This window comes from Emys orbicularis, chromosome 7 (genome assembly GCF_028017835.1).
Source record: "Emys orbicularis isolate rEmyOrb1 chromosome 7, rEmyOrb1.hap1, whole genome shotgun sequence".
Taxonomy (NCBI): Eukaryota; Metazoa; Chordata; order Testudines; family Emydidae; genus Emys; species Emys orbicularis.
The window spans coordinates 23,228,802-23,253,434 of NC_088689.1; the positions used below are offsets into that span (position 1 = coordinate 23,228,802).

At 40.5% G+C, this 24,633-nt stretch overlaps 1 protein-coding gene across 2 annotated transcripts in view; it reads left to right on the forward strand.

The window, feature by feature from the left end:
- The window catches only part of DOCK1 (dedicator of cytokinesis 1), a 558,093-nt gene that overhangs the window by 99,386 nt on the left and 434,074 nt on the right, over positions 1–24,633 (forward strand). The window contains exons 12-21 of one of the 2 annotated variants that reach the window (XM_065408426.1): positions 789–868; positions 3,561–3,686; positions 4,673–4,797; positions 5,177–5,275; positions 7,351–7,423; positions 10,584–10,687; positions 11,339–11,522; positions 17,912–18,009; positions 21,789–21,878; positions 24,209–24,309. In XM_065408426.1, the coding sequence (XP_065264498.1) occupies positions 789–868; positions 3,561–3,686; positions 4,673–4,797; positions 5,177–5,275; positions 7,351–7,423; positions 10,584–10,687; positions 11,339–11,522; positions 17,912–18,009; positions 21,789–21,878; positions 24,209–24,309 (1,080 nt within the window). Of the gene's footprint in view, positions 1–725; positions 869–3,560; positions 3,687–4,672; positions 4,798–5,176; positions 5,276–7,350; positions 7,424–10,583; positions 10,688–11,338; positions 11,523–17,911; positions 18,010–21,788; positions 21,879–24,208; positions 24,310–24,633 lie in introns of both variants that reach the window. The other variant, XM_065408427.1, reaches the window with a different exon arrangement.

Genomic DNA, 24,633 nt, shown 5'->3' on the forward strand with positions numbered 1-24,633 from the left:
CTTACTCATTTCATGCTGTGCTTTTGTTGTGCTACATGCAATTCTGTTTTCATATGTATGTTTGTTTGTATTCATTCACTGGCCACCAACACAACAGCTGTCAGAAGTACTTGGCAAGACTGGTGTGGGTACTTAAATGTCATTTGTAAATGTTGCATTTCATTTATAATTTTCACATTTTCTTTTCTTCACCTAGTATAACAAAATGATGGATTATCTGTTTGTTTTTCTTGCACTAAGCCATTTCTGTTAACTGTAAAAGTTTTTTCTTTTGTAAATTCCATCAAACCATATACACTACCTCTTAATATATTCAATTGTAGAAGCTACTCTGAAGGTTGCACTGAATTAACATACTGTACATTTTTGCAAAATCATCCCAATTGGATTTCAGTATTTAACATGGGTCTCTCAGGAGATCAGTGTTCTTCTTTACTACTACACATGCTATTTATTGGAAGTGGGATTGGGACCTGACACATGCATGTTCCCGTTGGGAAGGGTAACATAGGATTGCTTGACTTCTCTTTAGCAGGTCAGCATTTTCCTGATTAATGATCTTTCTATGTCTTTCTTGTTACCTTTCCTGTCTTTTGTCTTGCGTTGACTAATAAATACTCTTCGTCACAACTATGATATGATCTTTTGTGTTCCCTTGTTACTGTGACTTCTGGTTTTCTGTGACCCTTTGTTTCCTGGTGTTGGTCGTCATGTGCATCCTCCAGGCTAGCATTGGATGACGCCATTCGACACAAGCAGCTGAACATATCATCCCGTTTTTCACCCAGGGTGGCAGGGGAGAATGATTTCCTTCAGACTGTTATAAACAAAGTGATTGCTGCTAAAGAAGTTAACCACAAGGGTCAGGGTAGGTACTATTCTTTATGTAAACTGGAATACAAAATATATCCTTGCTTCACACCATCTGACTATTTTAATTTGGACTGGAGGATTCATTTTTGTTTGTTTGTTTGTTTGCTTGCTATTGGTTTGGTACCAGAAAAGACACCTGTCCTGTTTCCCTCCCCCCTCCCCCCCCCCCCGGTTCTTCCTCTCTCTCTGTGCCCTCTTCCCAAATTAGTGGATGGAGAGTACTTGCTGCAAGCGCACAAGTTGCTGATTGTGTTACTATCCTGTTACAAACATTATGCATTGTTTTTTTTTTTTTTTATAAAATTTGCTTGATAGATGTACTGTTTTATTGTATTGCTGCTTTTTCTTTCACTTCTGTAATTGCCTTTGTTTTTATTTAACTCTTATATCTCATTGCAATGACCACCATTAAGGAGTCCATTTACCAAGTTATCCCTCATTGGTATCTGAGATTCCACAGTTCTCATCTGTGCCATAGCACAGGAAGTAATTGCATGGTGTCTGTTGGCAAATGTTGACATTTTGAAGGCATCGTTGACGTTTTCAGAATGGTACAAGTTATACTTGCCTTGGTTATCCCCATAGATGAAATGCAAAAATGATCTCACAGCATATGAAGCAGTGGGGTTGTTTGGCTTGTTGGAGGAAGCATGTTGCCCCTTGCAGGGTTAGAGAACCGGAGTTATCTGCTACAGAGGCAGGCAGCTCCATGCCTGGTTAGTGTTGGGGACACTGATCCATCCTTCCCACCAGGTGACCGGTGTGTGTCTGGGGGAAGCTGTTTATGCCCCATCTACAATAAAAGCCTATTCAAAAACAAAAATCTGAACCAGGCTGAGCAGCACCCACCCTCCCTCTCATGGAAGTACTTGAAATACCAGGTTTTGTCATGATCTGCTCTGGGCATTAGGACAGTTACTCCTTTCTTGGGGGGCTGGGAAGGAATATTTCCTGATGGTCAGATTGGCCAAGTCGAGGTGGGTTTTTTGCCTTCTCTACAGTGGGTTGGGAGCTGAGTGGGGGGGGGGGAACAAACAAAAGGGTGGGGGGTTAGGCTATGATGTTGCAATTCATTGGTAGCTTGTGGCGGATGTCCAGTGCAGGTACTCCTTAGGGAGTGGATATGGTCATCAGATCAAATGGGAAAGTATTTAAAGGAGGTATTCTTTAAAGGAGTGGATATGGGAGCTGTTCGGGTCTCCTGTAACTGTTACGGCAGGGAGTCAACCCCTGTCCCCCAATAGTCACCCTTAACCCTCATTTGATGGACGGAGAGGTGTGCTGAGGTCCCAGAAGCAGGTTGCCTGGCAACCAGGCTGGGTAAAGGAGTGGACTGACAGCAGTCCCCACAGAGGTATGTAAATGGTTATGGAATTACCTCTAGTGTAAAATTTTACCAGCTGGGTACTTCCAGACTTTTAGGACTAAAGTTGTAGCCTGATTAAAGTGCATCCAGTCTCTCCTGTCCTCCTCCTGGCATAGCCAGATAATGTGCATTGGGGAAGAGTATCAGAGTTGGGGACATCTTCCTCAGGTACTTGATACTTTTTTCTCAGATCTTCCATTCTAACTAATGCTGCCCCTTGTACTTTTCCTATGAAAAGAATAAAAACCTTTACTGTCTCATTTGGAAGATGTATGAAAAATCCGAGGGCAGGCGTAAGTTGCAGACCAGTGCTATTGATGGCTTAATAACCATTTTCTGAATTCAAGCCTGAGAAGAACTAGCTCCAGTTTTGAGGACAGTTGGGATACTCCGTGGGACCTATTTTATCTTGTTCAGTGCAGAATTTATTTAAAAGGTGCTATAGCAGCTCCACAGTGCAAACTTCACTGCGCCCATTGAAGCACTGAAGATTCCAACATCTTTCTGCCAATCCATACTCATGTTGTGTGGTACTGCAAAAACTGTTCCTACGCTGGACTTAAGTTTTGTTTTACTGAAGCCCTTCCTCAAATTCTGTTTTCTTAGACTTGAAAAAGATTATCCCATCCCACCTAATCAGCCATCATGCTTACCAAAATATATTCTCCTGTGTGAAAAGAGGAAATTCCTTCCTATCATTGCCATCTATTAACATGCAATAGACAACAAACTGCTAATGGATTGCATTACATTCCCCAGAGAAAAAATAAACTAGGACCCTAATTCTGCTACTGTGTATGTCTGCATGTGTAAGAGTGGGCAGAGCTGCACCTACATAGAAACCCATTGACTTTGTGTGGGCACAGGGATCCGCCTGCCCTTGTGCACGCATTGTGGAATTGTGGCCTCAAATGCTATATCCTCCTTTAGGAATCTCCTACAAGGTATTGTGTAGGCTACATGAGCCACATCCACTATGTCTCCAACACACTCACTCTCTCTCTCTCTCTCTCTCTCTCTCTCTCTCTCTCTCTCTCTCTCTCTCTCTCACACACACTGGATTTCCAGTTTTTCTATCGATTTTGTATTGTTTGCCTTAAAATCTGTTCTAATCTGATGTACCCAGTGCATTCTAGGTGTGATAGTTGTAGTTCTGTTTCAAAGTTTTTCTTAAATAATTATTTCTAGTCTAGTGTTGCAAAATGTTTTGGGGGCAAGGCTTAGTTACTTTTATGTGCATTGTCTTTTGAAGTTTATAAGACTCTTTTGTTTGTTTTAAAAAATTGGAAAATATGTCTAATAATTATATTTTATGCTTCAGGTTTATGGGTGACTTTGAAACTTCTTCCAGGAGATATTCATCAGATTAGGAAAGAGTTTCCTCACTTGGTGGATAGGTCCACAGCTGTGGCTCGGAAAATGGGGTTTCCTGAGATTATTATGCCTGGTAGGTGTCAATAATTGCATCGGGATACTAAGAGCAAAATTGGGCACGCTGCTAAAGTTCATACTTTTTAGGGCAGTAAATTGATACATTGCCACAGATAATAGAATGTAACTGTCTGAATCAAATCCATAAAAATTACTAATATTTTGGTTCATAATTATTTTTTTCAGTTTATATTAAGTACTTCCTGCCTCAAAAATTTTACATTAATAATTTAGTCACAAAGGGTATGTCTACACTGCCGCGCTAGTTCGGCGGCTGGGGATCGAAGTTCCGGGTTCGATTTATCGCGTCTGGTGTGGACGCGATAAATCGAACCAGGAAGTGCTCGCCGTCGACTGCGGTACTCCAGCTAGACGAGAGGAGTACCGCGGAGTCGACGGGGAGCCTGCCTGCCGCGTGTGGACCGCGTCTGAACCGCGGTAAGTTCGAAGTAAGGTATGTCGAATTCAGCTACGTTATTCATGTAGCTGAATTTGCGTACCTTACTTCGACTTGGGGGGTAAGTGTAGACCAAGCCAAAGTCATAGACATTGAGTAGCTGTACTCAGATAGTAGAGCATCTCATTTGTTTCAAATCACATACACCTGAGTGGTGTTGACTACTTTGTTACCAGTGAATCTGTGAAGCAATGTATACAGTTTCAAAAGGGGCAGCTTAAACTACATGTATAAATGGACAACTACATGTTTAGTTCACGTACTTGAATGCAATAATGGGTAATTGTATTCACACGGTTCGGGTGACTGTTATATGTACCAAATGTTTGCTTTATTTCTTAAGTCACCTGTTAAATGTGTCTGTATATCTGGAAGTTTTGAAATATGATTTTTAAAAAAGACCAATTTGAGAAAAAAGCATTAATTGATTACTTGCCTAACAAATGTTCCTTTAAAGTCCCTTATTATGGTTTTATACTTCATTGTTTTATGCAGAACTGCATATGAACATTGTGAGTTGAATTTTTTTTTTTTTGTCCTGCCAGGTGACGTTCGCAATGATATCTATGTAACATTAGTTCAAGGAGATTTTGACAAAGGCAGCAAAACAACAGCAAAGAATGTAGAAGTTACAGTATCTGTTTATGATGAAGATGGCAAAAGATTGGAGGTATTTCTATTGGAAAATGTAATCTCTGAAATATTTCAGTATATTTGTCCACATTTTTCCATCATCATCTTTGGTATTTGTCAAAATCTGAAGGCTTTTTTTTTTTTTTTTTTTTTTTTAAAGAATGCCTTGCCCAAGTTCTCACACCAAAGAATAAATACTTTAGTTTGTTATTTGTGACAAATAAATAAATATTGTGGTATCATTGCATGCAGTTTGATTGAAATTAACTAGTGATTAACTTGGAGCATAAGACCTCTTTTATTCTAACCTACCTATTGTTTCCTCTTTCACTATTGAATGACAATGCTGATTTACTTGTTCTCTGTTAGATAGGTATGTATGTGTGGGTAAATATTTTTATTCCTTGTCTTTCAAGAGTGTGATTTTTCCTGGGGCTGGTGATGACGCTATCTCGGAATACAAGTCAGTGATCTATTACCAAGTGAAACAACCTCGCTGGTTTGAGACTGTCAAGGTACAGATGATGATAAAATAATTTTCCTCATAATGGGTTAATTTAAAATAAAATGAGAATAGATTTTAATAAGAAATCTTTAAGAACAAAATTAAAGGGAATTAATGTGGTCAATTGTAGGAAGGGTAAAAGTATCAGCTAAGCAAAAGCCTTTCAAGGTTGCTAAGGAACATTGGCATTTAATAGAATGTAAATTACTCTTCCATCCTTGTGGTCAAAATAGATTTTGACAGGGATATTCCACCATCTGTTTAAGATAACTTTCTTTTGTAAACAACAGTACAAAGAAATCATGGTAAACATATATTATAGTGACTTGCTCATTAGTATATTGGGATGCCGGGTTTACTGATGCATTATGCAAATGATGCTAAATTAGCACCATAGTAACAACTTCCCAAGCTAGGTGCCAAAGATTTAATATTAAAAATGAGGCTAGGGTAGCCTTCTGAAAGACACATATTGGCTGTTATTGCTGGAAAGAATGTTAATTGAAAGGAGACTTGGCTAATTTTTTTTCTTTCTCGATATTCTTTCCAAAAAAGACGGCTTTCTCATTGCAGTTGCAGCCAGGAGTTTGCTGCTGTGAGAATTACTAGTGCATCTACACTGCACCCCCCTAGCCCACCCTGCAGCAGCGAGTCTCCGAGGTAAGGTCAAGTGACTTGGGCTTGTGGGGCTTGAACTACAGGGCTAAAAATCGCTGTGTAGATGTTCCTGCTTGGGCTGGGGCAAGGCTCTGAGATGCTCCCTGCCTTGCTGGGTCTCAGAGCCCAAGCTCCAGCCTGAGTGGGAACTATTTTTAGACCTGTAGAGTGAGCCCTGTGAGCCCGAGTCAGTTAACCTGGGCTATGAGACTGACTACTGCTTGGATTTTTTTTTTTTTCTTTACTTTTTTTCAGTATAGACGTACCCACAGAAAATGGTTGTGGTGAGGCAGAATGAATTGCAGACTTGTAGATCAGCAACATGCAATCCAAATTTAAATATGCTTAAGAAAATAGGACTTCCCTAATTAAATAACGAGGGGAGAAATATATAGACTTGTGATTTTGTTTAAAGATTATTTATTTATTTATTTAATGCATCACCCTAGGTGTGTGTGGCCTTTTACAGTGAAAAAATTGAATGGGTGGGGTAAGGGAATGTAAGACAGTCACAAGATCATATGGTTGGTTAGGTTTGCGTATCTTGGTGTGACTTACTTGAACTGTTCTTAAGCTGAAGTTTTTAATGATATAACTTTGTGTCTGTACAAATTAGGTGATTGAGGGTGTGTTGTTAATAATAATAATAATTAATAATAATAATTAAAAACAGGTTAGGGTACACTGGATATTTAGATAGTGGAGAGAAGAAGACATTGTGAGCGTGAAGTGGGGGCGGGGTGAGGTCAAGAAAAGGGCTACTAGTACAAGTGGTACGGTGAGACCAAGGCAGTTAAACTGAATTGACAGTAGTGACAGTTGTTGACAGCAGCAGTAGCAACCACCTGGATCAGAGAGAGAGACTGGTCTAGAGAGTTATGTAGTTATAGTGTAAGTGTCAGGAGTCTTATCACTTGAGGTGAGTGGAACTGACCACATCTGAGGGGTAAAGAATACAATGTCTGTTGTTGATGATGTGCAGATGTCCATAGAACTGAAGGGCTCTATGTAAGTTCTATGTAAAGGCTCTGCCCTGACGAATGTAGAAGGGGCTGCTTCAGATATTGGTGGGGGTGAGGGCTGCTGGGTTTTGGTGTCCCTTGTGTAGCTTGCCTGTCCCATAAGGTCATGTGATAGGGAACTTAGTAGGCATGGCTCTCTCCCAGCCTGCTAATGGCTGAGGGAGTGAAGATTTCTTCCAAGGGAGCTAGGGACTTTAAAGGCCTTTCATGGAAAAGTCATGCTGGTCCTTAAATATCTCATTTGGAAAGAGCCAAGCAAATTATTAGAAATGCAAGAAAGCTAAAATTACATTACTCTCTAAAAATGCAGAAAATACATTTGAAGAACCTCTGTGAAAGTCTGGTATTGGTAACAACTATCTGAAGTCATGGGTCTTATTTCTCTCTCCTGTTTTAATTTGTGAAGGTGGCAATTCCTATTGAAGATGTGAACCGCAGTCATTTAAGGTTTACATTCCGTCACAGATCATCACAGGACTGTGAGTACTTCAGTCTTGTTCCCCTGTTGCTTCTGTCAATTCCTGGTGCCTGAAGGGAGAGATTGTATCTGGCTATTAGTGTGGGGATGAGGTACTTCTACTATCACTACTATTTATTTATTTATTATCGTAGCACCTAGGAGCTCCATTGTACTAGGTGCTGTACAGCTTGTCTTTTTTCCTGTGTTTCCTCTCCCTCTCCTGATAGCCTTCATGCCCTCTTCCTTCTTTCCTACACACCTTCTTCCTAAGTCACCAAATAAGAGACCCAGTAAATAAATCAAATGCCAGCTTTGCCTTAAGCAAGAGGCCCATGGGTAGATAGGTAGGTAAGTAGGAGGTGAGGAGCCTCCTGTTTCAGATGAGGAAAATGGAGACAGGGAACTTGACTTGGTTGGGAGACACTGTGGTCTTGTGTACGTAAGGCAGTTTAGACCTGGGTTCTAATCCTGGTTCTGATACTGACCTGCTGTTTTGTTTTCAAATTATGGTTTGGATATGCAAGCTATTTGCCTTCCTGCAACTCCCACTGATTTTCCTTTAAAATCATTAGCAGTCGAGATACTCTGAGCCATCCAGAATGATGCCTTGTGACTAAGCATTTTCCATATGTTAGCAATTACTGTTCTAATAATAGAAGGATTTACTTTGACTGTGATAGAATTCATTTGATATAGGTATTATATATGATTGTCTTGGATAATATGTCACACTCCATGCGGCATACCTCCCGGGGCACAAAACTCCCTGACAGACGCGCTTAGCTGGACCTGGTACCTCAGTCATGAATGGGAGTTCCGCAACCCCATTTTCTGTTTCATCTGCCATGCTTGGGGCACCCCTCGCTGAGGACCTTTTCACCACTTGTGAAAACTGTAGGTTACTCCTCTACTGCTCAAAGGGAGCCAGGGGCCGCAATTCCCAGGCCAATGCTTGTCCCATGGCAAGGTGGTCTCTGATATGCCTTTCCCTCCATCCCCCTTCTCCTCCAAATTCTGTGCAAGATCTGCCATGACCGAGCCATGGTCCTCCTAGTATCTACTCAGACTCTCAGCCCCCGCCCCCAATCTGTCACCCTGATCTGCCAGACATTCTCACGCAGGACCAGGGCAGAGTCCGACATCGCAGCCCAGGCCTGCTTTGACTGACGGCCTCGTTTTTGGATGGGGATCGCATATATACCATGCCTGCTTGACACCAGTGCGACACATACTTATGCACAGCAGATGAGATTCCACACGGGTTTGCTATGCGGTGAAGTGGAAGATTTTCATGTCCTGGGTGCAACGTCACTGTCTCCCCCTCAAAGACGTCTCTGTCCCCCTTATTCTGGACTACCTCTTAGAATTTAAGACCTTGGGCTTCGGCTTTAGCTCTGTCTGGGACCACCTGGCAGCTCTTAGTGCCTTCCTCCCACCAGTGGACAGATACTTTTTGACGAACAGCTTCCTACCAGTCCTTAAACCTACCCCTCCCTGGGACCCCAATCTTATGCTCTCTGCCCTCACCAGACCTCCCTTCGTGCCCCTGGCCATGTGCTCCCCCTCACACTTACCCATGAAGGTCATCTTCTCGTGGCCATCACTTCTGTCAGGCAGGTCAGAGACTTGGCAGACATGATGGCTGACCCCCCCATATATGGTCTTTCATAAGGACAAAGTCTCATTACACCTTCACCCTAAGTTTCTCTCGAAAGTAGTCTCTGAGTTCCGCCTCAGCCAGTCTATCCATCTTCCGGTCTTCCATCCTAAACTGCATGCCACTCCCACGCACAGGACGCTGCACTCCTTGGTCGTCTGCTGTGCACTCGCGTTCTACCTAGACAGAACCTGTGCCTTCCGTGCTTCTCCACACCGTCTCATAGCACTGCAGAGCGGTTGAGGAGCCTGGCCCGCTCCTCACAGCCTTTTATCCAAGTGGGTCTCTACCTGCATCACAGAGTGCTATGCGTAGTCCAATGCCACACCGCCCGGCAGAATTATGGCCCACTCCATGAGGGTGTAAGCAACCATCTCTGCCCCCCTGGTGGACGTCCACTAGCACAATATCTGCTGAGTGGCAACCTGGCCGCTCTCTACATACCTTCACCGCCCGCTATGCCATCGGCCAAGGGGCAGCTGAAGACGTGACTGTGGGCCATGCCATCCTGCAGGCGGTGATACCTCTTGCATCCTGGCACCCACCTCCAAGCTGATCACTGCTTGATACGCAAACGTGTTTGAAATACATTTAGGGACCTTCACTCAAAGAAGAAGAGGTTACTTATCTGTAACTGGAGGTTCTTTGAGATGTGTGGTCTCTATTTGTATTCCAATACCCATCCATCATCTCCTGTGCTGCGCACAGCTCTATTCAGCAGTAAGAGGGTGACCGAGGGTGCGTCGGCTTGCATGGCCTCTTATAACCTCTCCTGGAACACAAGGCAACATATGACTCATGTGTGGGTCAACGGATGCTGCTGAAAACTTCCGGCTTCGGCGCGTGGTGCACATGCACACCTGCCTTGGGAATACAAATAGGGACCATGCATCTCGAAGAACCTCCAGTTGCAGGTAAGCGACCTCCTCATCTCTACTGCAGTGTAATTATCTGTCGGGTTTTCATTAAGGATGCTTATGTGTGGGCTGCTTTGGGGCAAGGACCGTCTTTTTGTTCTGTGTTGGTATAGTGACTAGCATAATGGGTCCTGAGCCATAAGTAGGGCTCCTAGGTGCAACGGTAATACAAATAATAAGTTGTAGTAATAAAATAGCTGACAACATATCATCATTCCAGGTATAAGAGATACTGACTTGTTGCTCTGTCAAATAGTAATTTGGGATTTGTATAAAAATGTAGGTCAAGATTTTACTACATTGGTGCCTCAATTTAGGCTTTTAAATCCATAAGCAGCCTGACTTTCAGAAGTACTGAGTGCCCAGCAGCTCCCAAAGAGGTCAGTTTTAGGCACCTTTGTTTGAAAAATCTTAATTTTACTATCTAGCTTGTCTTATGTATAGAGGACTGCATCCTTATTAAATTTCTTAGCCCTTTTCCTGCATATGGGAAGCCTTATCACTGTCAGACCATTTCTAAATGATCTTTCCTTGAGATATTGGAGGAGTGTCTCTGTCAATATCAATTACTTAAACTACGCTGTGTGTCTTCTTTTTTTTAACAGCCAAAGATAAATCAGAGAAAATATTTGCTTTAGCATTTGTGAAGCTGATGAGATATGATGGAACAACTTTAAGGGATGGAGAGCATGATCTTATAGTGTACAAGGTATAATTTTAAAGATATTTGCTTCAGTCCTTGCACAGATTTGTTTACTGTGAAAGCTTCACTTTATGGAATCTATTACACATCGGTCTAGTTGTAAGTACATGCAAAATACTATATTAAAAGAACATTGTTAGCAGAGTCAAGCAGTGGAAACGTAAAAGGGATGGGCGGTAATGGAGGTTCATTTCTGTATGGCTCTTTCAGAATGATGCCCAGAGCGCTCAGCAGGACCCAGCAGCATGTACTGTACAATTGGGATATTCGGAAAATTGAGGGACAGGTCTTGAACAAGTTGTACTGTGCATGTGGAAATGCTGATTTTGTAGGGTTTGTAACTTGGCTGCATATGGATGGATTTTCATGGGAGAGCAAAAAAAGCATGCCTTTGGCCATGTGAAATTTCACATTCCTGTTCCAAACCATGTAGGTGCTAGAGCTGTTCAGGCCTTTTTAAAAAAACGAACAAACAGACTTTAACCTGAAATTTCTCTAAAACCGGAACAAACATAAAGTACATCGACCATAAATAGTTACATAGAGATTTAGGATAAATATCTTTATTCCTGTTTGAGAATATACTATATAACTTTGTTCTTTATTATTTTAATTATTTTTCATGTTATTTTTTTATTTTAAAAAAAAATCTTGCAGGCAGAAGCAAAGAAGTTGGAGGATGCCTCAACGTATTTAAGCTTGCCATCCACTAAAATAGAATTAGAAGAAAAAGGGCACACCACTACTGGGAAGAGCATGCAAAACCTTGGAAGTTGCACCATTAGCAAAGATTCTTTCCAGATTTCTACTCTTGTTTGTTCAACAAAACTCACTCAGAATGGTGAGTTGTTAGAAGAAATGTCTCTCCACCCCACGTGTCCCCTTAACTTCCCCCCATTTATCAGCGGGGAAGGAATGTAGTATTATTTTCTTTTATTTAGGGGATTGTATACTGCTTGTGAAGGGTTTTGATTGGCAGCCCTGGCAAATGAAGTCCTGTCTAGACACAGCACAAGTACAGTATGAGAATTGGCAGTGTAGCATCCAAAGCTTGCTCAGTCTATATACTTTAGTCCAGCTCTGCCTAGGGATCAGAAAATATTTCCATGCCCATTTAAGCCAAGGTCCTTCTGGGTGTAAAACAGGGCACCATAGGCTTTATCTAAAACTTTAGTTTCTAGCATGGGTGCAAACAGGTGTGTGGGAGAGGATGATGGAACACATTCCTAGTATCCCTTCAAAGTGCCTCTGTGTATTGAAGAGCTGGTAAAGAGGGTGGTGGAATGGCTATGGTCCCCAGTGGGCTGCCTTATTTGATTTTCATTGTGTGTGCAGGGTTCTACAAGTGACAAGTTCCACCCTCTTTTTATGTCTGGCACAGAGACCAGAGCAGGGATGGATAGAAGGGTCTGGGAGGGAGGAGGAAGTTGCCAAGCCTCACCCTCTCTGTAGAATGTGCCCCATGGCAGGAGTTTAAGGATTGGGCATGGAGTGGCAGGGATGTGATTAGCATCATAGTATCTCCTCTAAACTCTTCAGCCTCAGACCTGCTTTTCATGCTCCTTTGGCATAGTCACTGATACAGCTCACGGGTCATTGAAGCAACTGATCCTCTTCTCCAGCCAGCTCTTTTGTTTTCACTCTGTTCCTATGGATTGATCAGCCTCCTTCCTTGCTTCTAGATTAGTGGATAGGATTCAGGATATGGGGTAGGGGAAGTCAGCTGGGAGTGATGGAGTCATCTTGGGAAAGGAGATAGTCATTATAGGAGTCACCAGGGGGAGAGGGATCAGGTAGTACTTGGAGGCTGGCTATTTTAGTGATGTATGATGGAACCCCAGACTTTGGAGGCCAGAAGGAACCTAGCCTAGAGGGGTCTAACCTAATGAACACAAGTCCTCTGCAGTATGTAATTTCTCTGTCCTCTCTTTCAAAAATGTGGTTGGATCTGTGCCTTTGAGATAGCTTAACTTAATTGACAGTTCATACACATAGTGTTTTGGAATACTTCAATATCGAATTGACACAGGTTAATTAAAACTTTCAATGGATTTAATACCATGAATGACTGTGTTGATCTGTACCCCTCTTTCACTAGTATTTTACATAAGTTCTTATAAATACACATATTGTGTAAAGTGTACAATACTGAGTGATGTGTTACTGCCAGCAACCATTAAGATTGTCCTGTAAATATATTCTTTATTCAGTTCCTATCCAAGTAGAAAAATCACAGGTCTGATATGACTTCGTAGTCACCTCACAGTTATACTGCAGTACTTTGTGATATCTCTGAAACACATTCCTGTTGTTTTATATTCAAAGCACATAAGATTCACTGCAGTCAACCAATATTATGGCATAAGGAGATACTTAGCAATAATTCTGAAATAATTTTTGAATTGCAACCCAAATATATGATAACATCCTAATGATAAAACAGTAATTTTATAGTTTCATAAAATGTAGCTGACAGAATGCAATATAGAGGGTTGCACTGCTGGAAACATTATTTTAGTTTGTGATTAATAATGTTTATTGTTACAGTTTTTCTTATGTGTTTACTAATTAATGTTAGTAGTATTCAGAAGTTTGGTTAATGAGTTAATAGGACTTTGATGGAGTAAATATAGTGAATACTAAGACTGAGAGAACAGTAATAAATCCTTAATAGATAACTTACATGTGCTTTATACTTTGGTTAATACTGTAATTCCTTATTTCATGTTGCTGATAATTATGTTCTTGTAACTTTTAGTCAAAAACAAGACCTGTGTAATGTTGTGACAGTGTCAATAAGTTCCTTGTATATTCATTCATAGACATGTTAGAAAGAAAAAATATAACATCATCAAGAAATAATATATTCTATTAATTCTTCTATTAATTGAAAAATGGGAGTTCTTTTTTTAAAGGGATGCAATCAACTTAGAAATGACACTTCTGTCTGAAATAGTTTTAACTATTGTTAAAATAATGGCTATGATTTTTCTAATTTTCCTATTATAATAAATATTTTTCTAATCTCTTCAATTTGCTTACTTCGTGCATTTGACTCTCCTTTGTGTGTAGTCAGTTTAACTATTTCCCTCGTAGGTAAAAGCTGCACAAACAGCAATTGGAATAGAAAACCATTTAAAAAATAGATAATATAATTGCAAAATCACAACAGTTGGCTGGGGTTTCAGGGATACATTTAGTTCCTGACACTACTTTTAACTTTTTTTTTAAATACATTTCAACTCTCAGGTGTCCCTTTAACATCCTATGAGCAGTAAAATCCATGGCAGTGGTTCTTTTAGCGAATTAGACAATAATGTTGATTTTAAAGATTAATTTCCTCCTTTTTTGATGTTCTGTACTCCTTTTGTTAGCCATTCTACAGCATGTTAAAGATGGATTTATGGCTCTTTTAGTAGTTTTGAAATTCAGCTTTTCTACCTCCCATATTTTAGTTAATCATGATATGTCTGGTTTTGTTTTTGCATTGCATTCGACATTGCATATTGGTGTATTCTGATACACAGGTTTGACAACATGCTCTTTTTGAATTCCATTCCTTCAGCGACAGTGCCTCTCAGATGTTGTTTGTCTATCAATTCTTGAATATGTGTCCTTAACATCTGATCATTATCTCTAAGTAGCAAATGTTGGGCACTGAAATCATGAATTTTGTTCGTTTCTCTAAGCAGACATTATCTGTTTTTTCATAGTTAATATTTGAATAGGCATGAGAGACCAGTGCAATAGCAGGATATTGAAACCTGGTCTGATGGAGTCTCTTTCCTTCTCTTGCCAAGACACACTCAGCCGTTGTGTGCAGTTGTCTCTGAGATTTCTAACACTGTTGGTCTCTCGTCCCCTTCAACTTAATCTGGTGTAGACAGCTGACAAGCTTATGATGCAGACACATGTCTAGGATGCTAAAACAAGATCCTCCCTTGGGGAGGAGACTCGTCCTCCTTTATGCCAATCTAATTATTTCAAGATAAGAATCAGTAAAGATAAGACATTGAGGCCAGATTGTTGTCCAGCATTTAGCTGGAGAATCTATCCCCTACTCCTGACAAGTCTAAAAAAGAACTTGGAATTAAGAGAGACATCCGGGGTTAAAGTGACCAGTTTTCTCATGTTTTGTATTTCCTGAAAAAGAGGTCCAGAATGCTTGATTGTCCTCCCTCCTTTGAGGGAGTTTGTTGGGTGCTGAACCTTCTTGAATCTGAAGAAGGAAGTGAGATGGGAGATAGCTTATAAGCAAGCTCTTACTTAATCAGATAAAACATGTCTATTTCTGAAAAAAATATTAATCCAGTGGCTAAAGTAAGTCCCCTAAAACCCCATTCTTGATTTTTTTTTTTTTTTTTTTTTGGGGGGGGGAGATTATATTTTATTGCCAGTTGAATTAGTAATACTTTTCACTTACTACTGTCCTACTTTGGGAAATGTATCTCCTAATAAGGGGCAGTCTTTTTTAGCTTGCACTTCCCAGATGAAAGATTCTCCCCCCCCCCCCCTTGCCCATCACTTTAATCTGTTTCAGCCAAACCAGTCTCTCTTTCACCTTCAATTTATAAATGTATCTCTTTATGTAGTGTTATGGCATTCACTTTAGAGAAGGTAATAGCCTTGAAACATTTGTTGATGCTCAAAAATTATGCTACTCCATAATCCATTCGGAACCGAATGTAGGAGTGGGCTGATAAAGTTTGCGGATGACACAAAGTTGGGAGGTATTGCCAATTCGGAGAAGGATCGGGATATTCTGCAGGGAGACTTGGATGACCTTGTAAATTGGAGTAACAATAATAGGATGAGATTTAATAGTGAGAAGTGTAAGGTGATGCATTTAGGGATGACTAATAAGAATTTTAGTTATAAGTTAGGGACGCATAGGTTGGAAGTGACGGAGGAGGAGAAGGACCTCGGAGTCCTGGTTGATCGTAGGATGACTATGAGTCGGCAATGTGACGTGGCTGTGAAAAAAGCTAATGCGATTTTGGGATGCGTTAGGCGAGGTATTTCTAGTAGGGACAGGGAGGTGCTGCTTCCGTTATACAAGGCGCTGGTGAGACCTCATTTGGAGTACTGTGTGCAGTTCTGGTCTCCTATGTTTAAAAAGGATGAACTCAAACTGGAACGGGTACAGAGAAGGGCCACTAGGATGATCCGAGGAATGGAAAACCTTTCCTATGAAAGGAGACTCGAGGAGCTCGGTTTGTTTAGCCTAACCAAAAGAAGGCTGAGGGGGATATGATTGCTATCTTTAAATATATCAAAGGGATTAATACCAAGGAGGGAGAGGAATTATTTCAGCTCAGTAGTAATGTGGACACGAGAACGAATGGATATAAACTGGCCGTGGGGAAGTTTAGGCTTGAAATTAGAAGAAGGTTTCTAACCGTCAGAGGGGTGAAATTTTGGAACAGCCTTCCGAGGGAAACGGTGGGGGCGAAAGACCTTTCTGGCTTCAAGATTAGGCTTGATAAGTTTATGGAGGGAATGGTTTGAAGGGATAACGTGATTTTAGTCAATTAGGCATTAACGTGCCATCACGGGTAAAATGAGGGTCCGGCTGTAGAATCTTGCCTGTATGCTCGGGGTACTGCTGATCGCCATATTTGGGGTCGGGAAGGAATTTTCCTCCAGGGTAGATTGGCAGAGGCCCTGGAGGTTTTTCGCCTTCCTCCGCAGCATAGGGCAGGGGTCGCAGGCTGGAAGATTCTGTTGTGGGTGGGTCAGCTTTTGTGGCCTGCATCATGCGGGAGGTCAGACTAGATGACCATATTGGTCCCTTCTGACCTTAAAGTCTATGAGTCTATGAGTGGTTATTTAAGTATTTTGTAAACAAAACTCTATCTAGTAAGAGCTTGACCTTTTCCTTTGGAGGAATACTACTCAGAGGTACCATTTTTTTAATAGTAAATTGCCATACTGTAGTATGGTTTAAAGAACTGATGCATTTATTATGTACATTAGTTAGTTATGTACTTTATTTTTTTCCATGGGATATCTAACGTATACATCTGCTGCATTCTTAAAATACATTGCTAGATCACCTTTTCAGCTGTTAGCTTTAAAAAATAGTTTCTGCGTTTTTTTTTTTTTAATTTTAAATGCCACAGAAGAATGCACCCTCTGCAGCTTCAAAGGCATGAGATCTGGACTGGTTGGAGGCGTAAGGGTATAGCTCCTTTAAGGGTTTCCCTTTCCCTTGGGATTGAGAGAGGGATGGGGCTGTGGTGGAGTGTGGGAAGCATCATGTAAATTGATGGGCTGGCTAGCAGGGCTAAGCTAAGCCTCCGACCCTTGTTTACCCTGGGGAGAGTATACCCTGGGGAGAGTATATGAGCCCCACTCACTGCTGGGTTAGAATAGCACCGAGTTGTTTTTTTTGTCTGCTGTGGGCATTGTGCTTGTCACCTTTATTGAGACTGGGAAGGAATTTTGTCTTCACTGTTAGATTGGCCAGTGCAGGAAGGGCTTTCGCCTTACCCACTGCAGCTCAGAGACCTGGTGGAGTGGGTCAGAAGGTTTGGTTCAGGTTCTTGCTATTTAGTAGGTGACAGGTGTATAGTGCCATGATAAACTAGAGTTGAAAGTGGACTGAGGGGAAGGCATCCCATAAAGAAACTGGGAAATGGGGTTGGGAATCTTAATGTGAGGCACAACAAGGAGATTAACCTCCTTCCCCAGCTCCTTAACCCTTGTACCAGGCTAGTACAGTGAGGCCCCAGCAATGAGCTGAAAACCCGAAGGGAACCCTTGAACTTGTGGAAATGATTGTGGAAGAAAACCTGACCTGAACTGTATGAGTTATTGTGTGATGGCTCCCAGATGAAACAAAGTGTTGAGAAACCAGCACTTTCTCAGCCTCCTTTCTAAAAGTACCTTTCGCAAATGTAATCCACTTTTTTGAAAATAGCAGTGCTTTCATAATAAAAATCATAGTCTGTATGCTATAGCACAAAGGTATCCTTATCATAATTACTATTGATTTTGAATTTCTTAAGTTTCCATGGATGACATTCTCAGAGTAAATGCACTTGAAAGTAGGAATATAGTGGTACTAGATTTCAGCAATGCAGATATACAGTAATGAAATGTGTAAACAGCCAATAAAAATGACTAACTTGGAAGTGAAGTTTTATTTATTATGAATATAGCCATGGTATGTGAATGAGAGCATAACCCCTGCAGCACATAATAATTTAACGTTTTCCTCACTTCTAGTGGATCTCTTGGGGCTTTTGAAATGGCGATCTAACACAAACTTGCTGCAGCAGAATTTGAGACAGCTGATGAAAGTTGATGGTGGTGAAGTGGTTAAGGTAACAAACAAGTTAAATTTTTAAAATAAATTTGATATTTTAATTTTTGCGTCCTCTATCTTAGGTATTTATATGGCCCCCATTAATGTAGTATATGAGTGTCTCGCAATCTTTAATGTATGTGTCCTCACAACACCCCTGTAAAGTAAGAAACTACTTTTAAATACAGATGTGTAATGCACAGGTTTTTAAAATATAGATATTTTGAATACTGCAGTAAACTTGCTTTTATATGCACATTTAAATGCCAAAAGGGATTTTTATTTAAACAGTACAATCAAAATGTCTTGAAATGATTGCTGAGGGAGAGTGCCTCAATCATTGTGAGGTAATAAAATGCATAGCAAAAGTTCAATTCTCTAAATAAATATTAAGTGCATTTTATTATGTTTGAATGTGGAGTGCAAGTATTACATTTCAGCAAGTGGTGCTAATATTTTTTTTAATTATGTTTTCTGCTGAAGATGTAGCTGGGCCAAATAATTTATATTTGCCAAGGCCATAAGGGCATTGAGTGATTGTAGAGACCAACATAAAGACAGGTTTATTTGTGGAAAACAGTAGGCTTAGACTTTATTGGATACATTGTACTAAATCGAATCCAATAATGTCAGCAGAAGTAATATATCAGGAGTTGATGAACCTTAAGGGCCTTTATGCTTCTATTAACCAAATTAAAATTCAAATAAAGTAAAAAAGCACTAATGAATGCTTCATCTTAAGGAAACTTCGCACAGCTGAGACCACAGCCATTGTTCTTTACTGAATAAGGAAAAAATAGCCTCTTACATAGGACTTTGCAGAGTGGCCTTGTTTATTACATTTTTGGCTTATATTACTTGATAGCCATAGCTCAGTGCTGATGCTCACTGCCAACTAATGTTATCATGGGTAATTTTCATTGTTTTTCAAATTACCTTGGAGAGTATACAGCCGGCAAATACTTGCGTGCTCAGTGATTACAAAAAAATAACAGAATGTGACACAACTGAAAGTTAAAACAATATTTAGGTGAACCTCCCTTCCCCCTCCCACCACACTGCTGTTCCCCCACCTCTCCACACACACTTTTGTAGACAGTGCAGGTGAAATCTTAGCCTCACTGAAGTCCATCAAAAAGCTCCCATTATTAATAGGGACATGCATCAATTAAATTTTTGCCCATGACTGAAGAGTTCTTATTTGATATGCTGGTCTTTATCTTAGTTCTTTGTTTAAAAGACCATTGCCGACTGTTTCTAAAGTGTGAGAAAAATTTCTTAGTAGTTTAGTCTGTATAATATTGCATATTTATTATTCATTTCTAGTTTAACTGTTCCTTTTCCTTCCCCTCATTTGTTTTCCTTTAAATTACTTCCACTTTTCAATAACATAATTTCTAATAATGTCTACTTGTCAAGAATATTAAAATGTTCTGTTAATAAATGATTGATTCATAAATCTCCATCAAAATATCTTTACATACTGTACTAGTGTTCACACATCAATAGTGAACATACAAGAGACTTGTTTGACATTTATCAGGGGGTAGCCGTGTTAGTCTGTATCTACAAAAACAACAAGGAGTCTGGTGGCACCTTAAAGACTAACAGATTTATTTGGGCATAAGCTTTCGTGAGTAAAAACCTCACTTCTTCGGATGCATAGAGTGAAAGTTACAGATGCAGGCATTATATACTGACACAGGGAGAGCAGGGAGTTACTTCGCAAGTGGAGAACCAGTGTTGACAGGGCCAATTCAATCAGGGTGAATTGTTAGTCTTTAAGGTGCCACCAGACTTCTTGTTGTTTTTGTTTGACATTTGACTCTCATCCTACATCAGAAGTACCAGTAGAATGAATGCTGTCTTCTTTCAGTGGAGATTCTAATTGTAATGGAGTTTTCCATATATGAGATATAGACACAATAGTACAGAGCAGTAGTCCTTATTCATGACATCCCTCCCTGATTAAAGTGTCCTCCTGCTAGTCTCCAAAGCACTGCCACAATCTGCAGCAAGATGCTATTAGTAATTTGCTTGGGGTACGCCTACCCTCTATGGCCTGGACAGCCTGGAATCTTTCTAGCCATCACTGGAAGTCCTCATTGCATGTGTTCAAAACTGCTCATACAACATGAGTTCTACAAATGAAAGCAAATGTGTGTGATGCCCACATGTGCAAAAAACATCCAGTCATGGCACCTTTTCATCTCTCTGTTTTCTTTTTAATGGAGTTTAGCCATGCTATCAAACCATCATATGCTCGGGAAAACTATCACTCCCAGTGAAAAGTGAATGTTTAAATACATACCAGTGTGAACTGCCATGTTGTTTCCCCTAATTAAATGAATATGACTGCAAGACAGCCATTGTTCTACTAAAAATTAAAACATGAAGTCAAAAGCTGATTTCTGTCCCAAGCTGCGGACCCATATGAAAATGATGTTGCAAGCTCTTCCTCTTCTATGCTGTTTACCTCCAGATTTTAGTAGCATCATATTGTGGTTACAGATTCCTGGGGATGGAAGTTGGTGGCCAACAGAGGATTACAGTGGATACAAAATAAAAGTTAGCTTTTGATCATTAACAATGAGTCTCTTGTTGAGCATTGTTTAGTCTGCTGAACTGCACAAGAAGCTGCCTGAGTGTGATCTCATAAGCTCTTACGTATCTTCATTGTTGTGGCAGAACCAATCCCCAAAGAGTCTACTCTACCCCTCTGGTTGATGGAAGATTCCCCCCTTCCCTCCCCGATAAAATCTCTTGACAAAACAAATAGCTTACTCCACCCCTAAACTGGAGTCTGGCTACAGGAGAAGATTGCCTACCTGTTTCAACGGAGACAAACGGCATTTGCTGCATAAAGCTACATTTCCCCCCCAAAATCTGAATCTGAGTGGTGATCCATTCACATGTTAATCTGCCTGGGAGGAGGAGTTGTTTTCTGTCCATCTAGTAACACAAATTGCCCAGACACAGACTTATTGGTTGGTAAAACTAAATGCATCGTGCAACCTGAAGAACTCCAACCCTATGTGCTATTAGCCTATGGTAGGAAGGAATATTAAATTATATGGTTATAGGGCACTTTTTCCCATTGTGCTTAAATCAAGTCCCCTTTGCTAATCTGCTTTTACTTTCATGTTGTGCAGATCAGGGTGTCCTGCCAACTGTCTAGTGAAGATTCTTCCTCAGTTACAGTGATAGAGGCCTGTAGGTTTTATTGGAGGGGGTGGGGGTGGGGGGGGAGAAGAAGGTTGTGTGTGGTATTTCCCATGCCTGCATGTATGCTATTAGTTGACTGCTGTGGGCCTGTGAGTTCATGGAGCCATAAAAAGCTATGTTGTATTTTCTGTTAATGTCAAGATAATTTCAAAGCATCTGAGTACTACTTGATTTATTTAGCATGAGTCTGACTTGCTTGTTTGTGTTTTGTACTGTGATACATGATCGTGTCTCAAAAATTGCATGATTTTTTTAACAGTATAAAAAGTAAAGGTTTCTGTTCAAGTACTCTGTGTGTGTGGGTGTGTGGAGGGGGGAGTGGGGTGAGGGTGGGGTGGGGGGTAGTAATGCATTTTCTGGCCAACTCTGATATATAAATACTAAATTTTATAAACATTCACTGAAAAACAAAATGTGGAAAAAAATTCTTCTATTTTCCAACTAACTCTTTTATTTTTATATTCTTTATAATGTAAAAATAAAAATTAGTGTGTAGATCCATGTAAAATATCAATTTAGGAAATTTAATCTCAAATTTCCTGTAAAATATAGTGACTGAATATTTATCTGCAGTTCCTACAAGATACACTGGATGCACTTTTTAACATCATGATGGAGAATTCAGAGAGTGAGACGTTTGACACCCTAGTGTTTGATGCTTTGGTAAGTTGACTTGTTTGTGCATAGGTGTTTGGCTAAAATGTAAATTTTATTGATTTATAGACTTAATTATGGTATTTTTCATAAATAATATTCATCCGATCACCTGCAAATCACACCTTTTGAAATTTGTTTTATTTAAAGTGTGTTTTTTAAACTCCCAATAAGGCTTTAATTCAAAGGGGATGGAGGTTTCTGACACACTGCATCATAGTGATTGAGGGTTCTGACACACTGCGTCATAGTGATTGAAGACAAGTGTAAGGGGGGCGCTCTGCTGACAGTGTCAGGGCCAGAAGAAATGGCGGAGCATATAGTGGACCAGCTGCTGTGCTGGGACACTGGTAAAAGTATAAGAGTGGTGGTGGGGCAGAGAGAGAACCATTCCTGTGTTAGGAACAGAAAGTTGGTAAAGTAAATAGAATACAGTAACTCCTCACTTAAAGTCGTCCTGGTTAACATTGTTTTGTTTTTACGTTGCTGATCAATTAGGGAACATGCTCATTTAAAGTTGCGCAATGCTCCCTTATAACATCGTTTGGCAGCCCCCTGCTTTGTCCACTGCTTGCAGAAAGAGCAGCCCTTTGCAGCTAGCTGGTGGGGGCTTGGAACCAGTGTGGACCTGCAGCCCCCCTATCAGCTCCCCGTTTCCCTAAGTTCCCTGTGTGGCAGCCACCCAGCAGGCTATCAATTGCTGGCAGTTCAGCTGTCCCTCCCCCCACTGCCATGTTCTGCTCCTGCCCTCTGCCTTGGAGCTGCTCCCATGAGTCTCCTGCTTGCTGTGCGGGGGGAGAGGACAGAAGGAGGGGGGCTAATATCAGGGTGCCCACTGCTCCTGCCACCCGCTTACCCTATTTCCATAGAGCAGGGGGGAGACATGACAGGGTTCAGGACGGAGAGAGCTTGCAGGCAGCAGCTGCTGTCTCAACTTGCTGATCTAAAAAGGCAATGTTCTTAGAGTGGGGCAGCATACTTAAAGGAACGAGGAGTACTTGTGGCACCTTAGAGACTGACAAATTTATTTGGGCATAAGCTTTCGTGGGCTAAAACCCAGTTCATGGGATGCATGCAGTGGAAAATACAGTAGGAAGATATATATGCACAGAGAACATGAAAAAATGGGTATTGCCATACCAACTATAATGAGACTAATCAATTAAGGTGGGCTGTTATCAGCAGGAGAAATAAAACTTTTGTAGTGATAATCAGGATGGCCCATTTCCAGCAGTTGACAAGAAGGTGTGAGCAACAGTAGGGGAAAAAATAGCATGGGAAAATAGTTTTACTTTGTGTAATGACCCATCCATTCCCACTCTTTTTTCAAGCCTAATTTAATGGTATCCAGTTTGCAGATTAATTCCAATTCTGCAGTTTCTCGTTGGAGTCTGTTTTTGAATTTTTTTTGTTGGAGTATTAGGACCTAATCAATCAGCCACACCATCAGAGGCTCGTTCACCTGCACATCTACCAATGTGATATATGCCATCATGTGCCATGTACATTGGCCAAACTGGACAGTCTCTACGCAAAAGAATAAATGAACACAAATCAGACGTCAAGAATTATAACATTCAAAAACCAATCTGAGAACACCTCAACCTCCTTAGTCACTCAATTACAGACCTAAAAGTCGCAATTCTCCAACAAAAAAACTTGCGCATCTCTCTCTCTCTCTCTCTCTCTCTCTCTCTCTCTCACACACACACACACACACACACACACACACACACACACACACACACACACGGTGTGTGTCTCTGTCTTTGTCTGCCATGCTGTCTCCCCTCTCTCCATTCGTGCTGCCTTGTAGAGTGCGAGACTACATTAACAACAATGTGTTAACCCTTGAGGGCTCAGCCGAATACTAGTTCATCATTTAGCAGTAAAGCATTCCCTGGGAAATATCCCACCCTCTGACTCCAACACCTCAACCAAGCTTCAGAACCTCATTGCTGTGTACAGTATTAAATTGTTTGTTTAAAACTTATACTGTGTATACATATATATATAATATAATCTTTTTTTCTGGTGAAAAAAATTTCCCTCGAACCTAACTCTCTCCCCCCCCCCCCCCCAATTAACATTAATTCTTATGGGGAAATTGGATTCGCTTAACATCGTTTCGCTTGAAGTCGCATTTTTCAGGAATATAACTACAACGTTAAGCGAGGAGTTACTGTAGTAGGATTGTTGTTTTTAACTAAGGTCAGTCTGTGACGGTGTCCTGTATGTTACTAGTGTGGGTCGTTTGAAATGATTCAACTGGTTAGCTCCTGAGAATATAGAAATTCAAAGATTTTGTGGATAATGGAATAATTATACTAATTTAACAGGTATTTATCATTGGACTGATTGCTGACAGAAAATTTCAGCATTTTAATCCTGTCTTGGAAACCTACATTAAGAGACATTTCAGTGCTACTTTAGCCTACACGTAAGTTTTTAAAAATATTTTTCTAATGAAAAAATTGTTGTACAGTATATCTCCAGATGGTATTCACATTTCCTTTTGCATAATTTAAATAGGTGTTTGCCTATAAACACGAAGAAACAAGGTTTTTTTTTTGTTTTTGAGTAGGAGAGATTCCTGCTTTCCTTTTTCAAATCTGAATTAATAGTAACAGTACTGTCAATCCTGAGGCATGAAGCTCATCCTTTTAATGAGATGGTGATTTGAACTATTTCAGACATGTTTATGGAGAAAGGTATCATAAATAAAACATGACAACTGCCAATTCTACTTGTGCAAGAAATAATA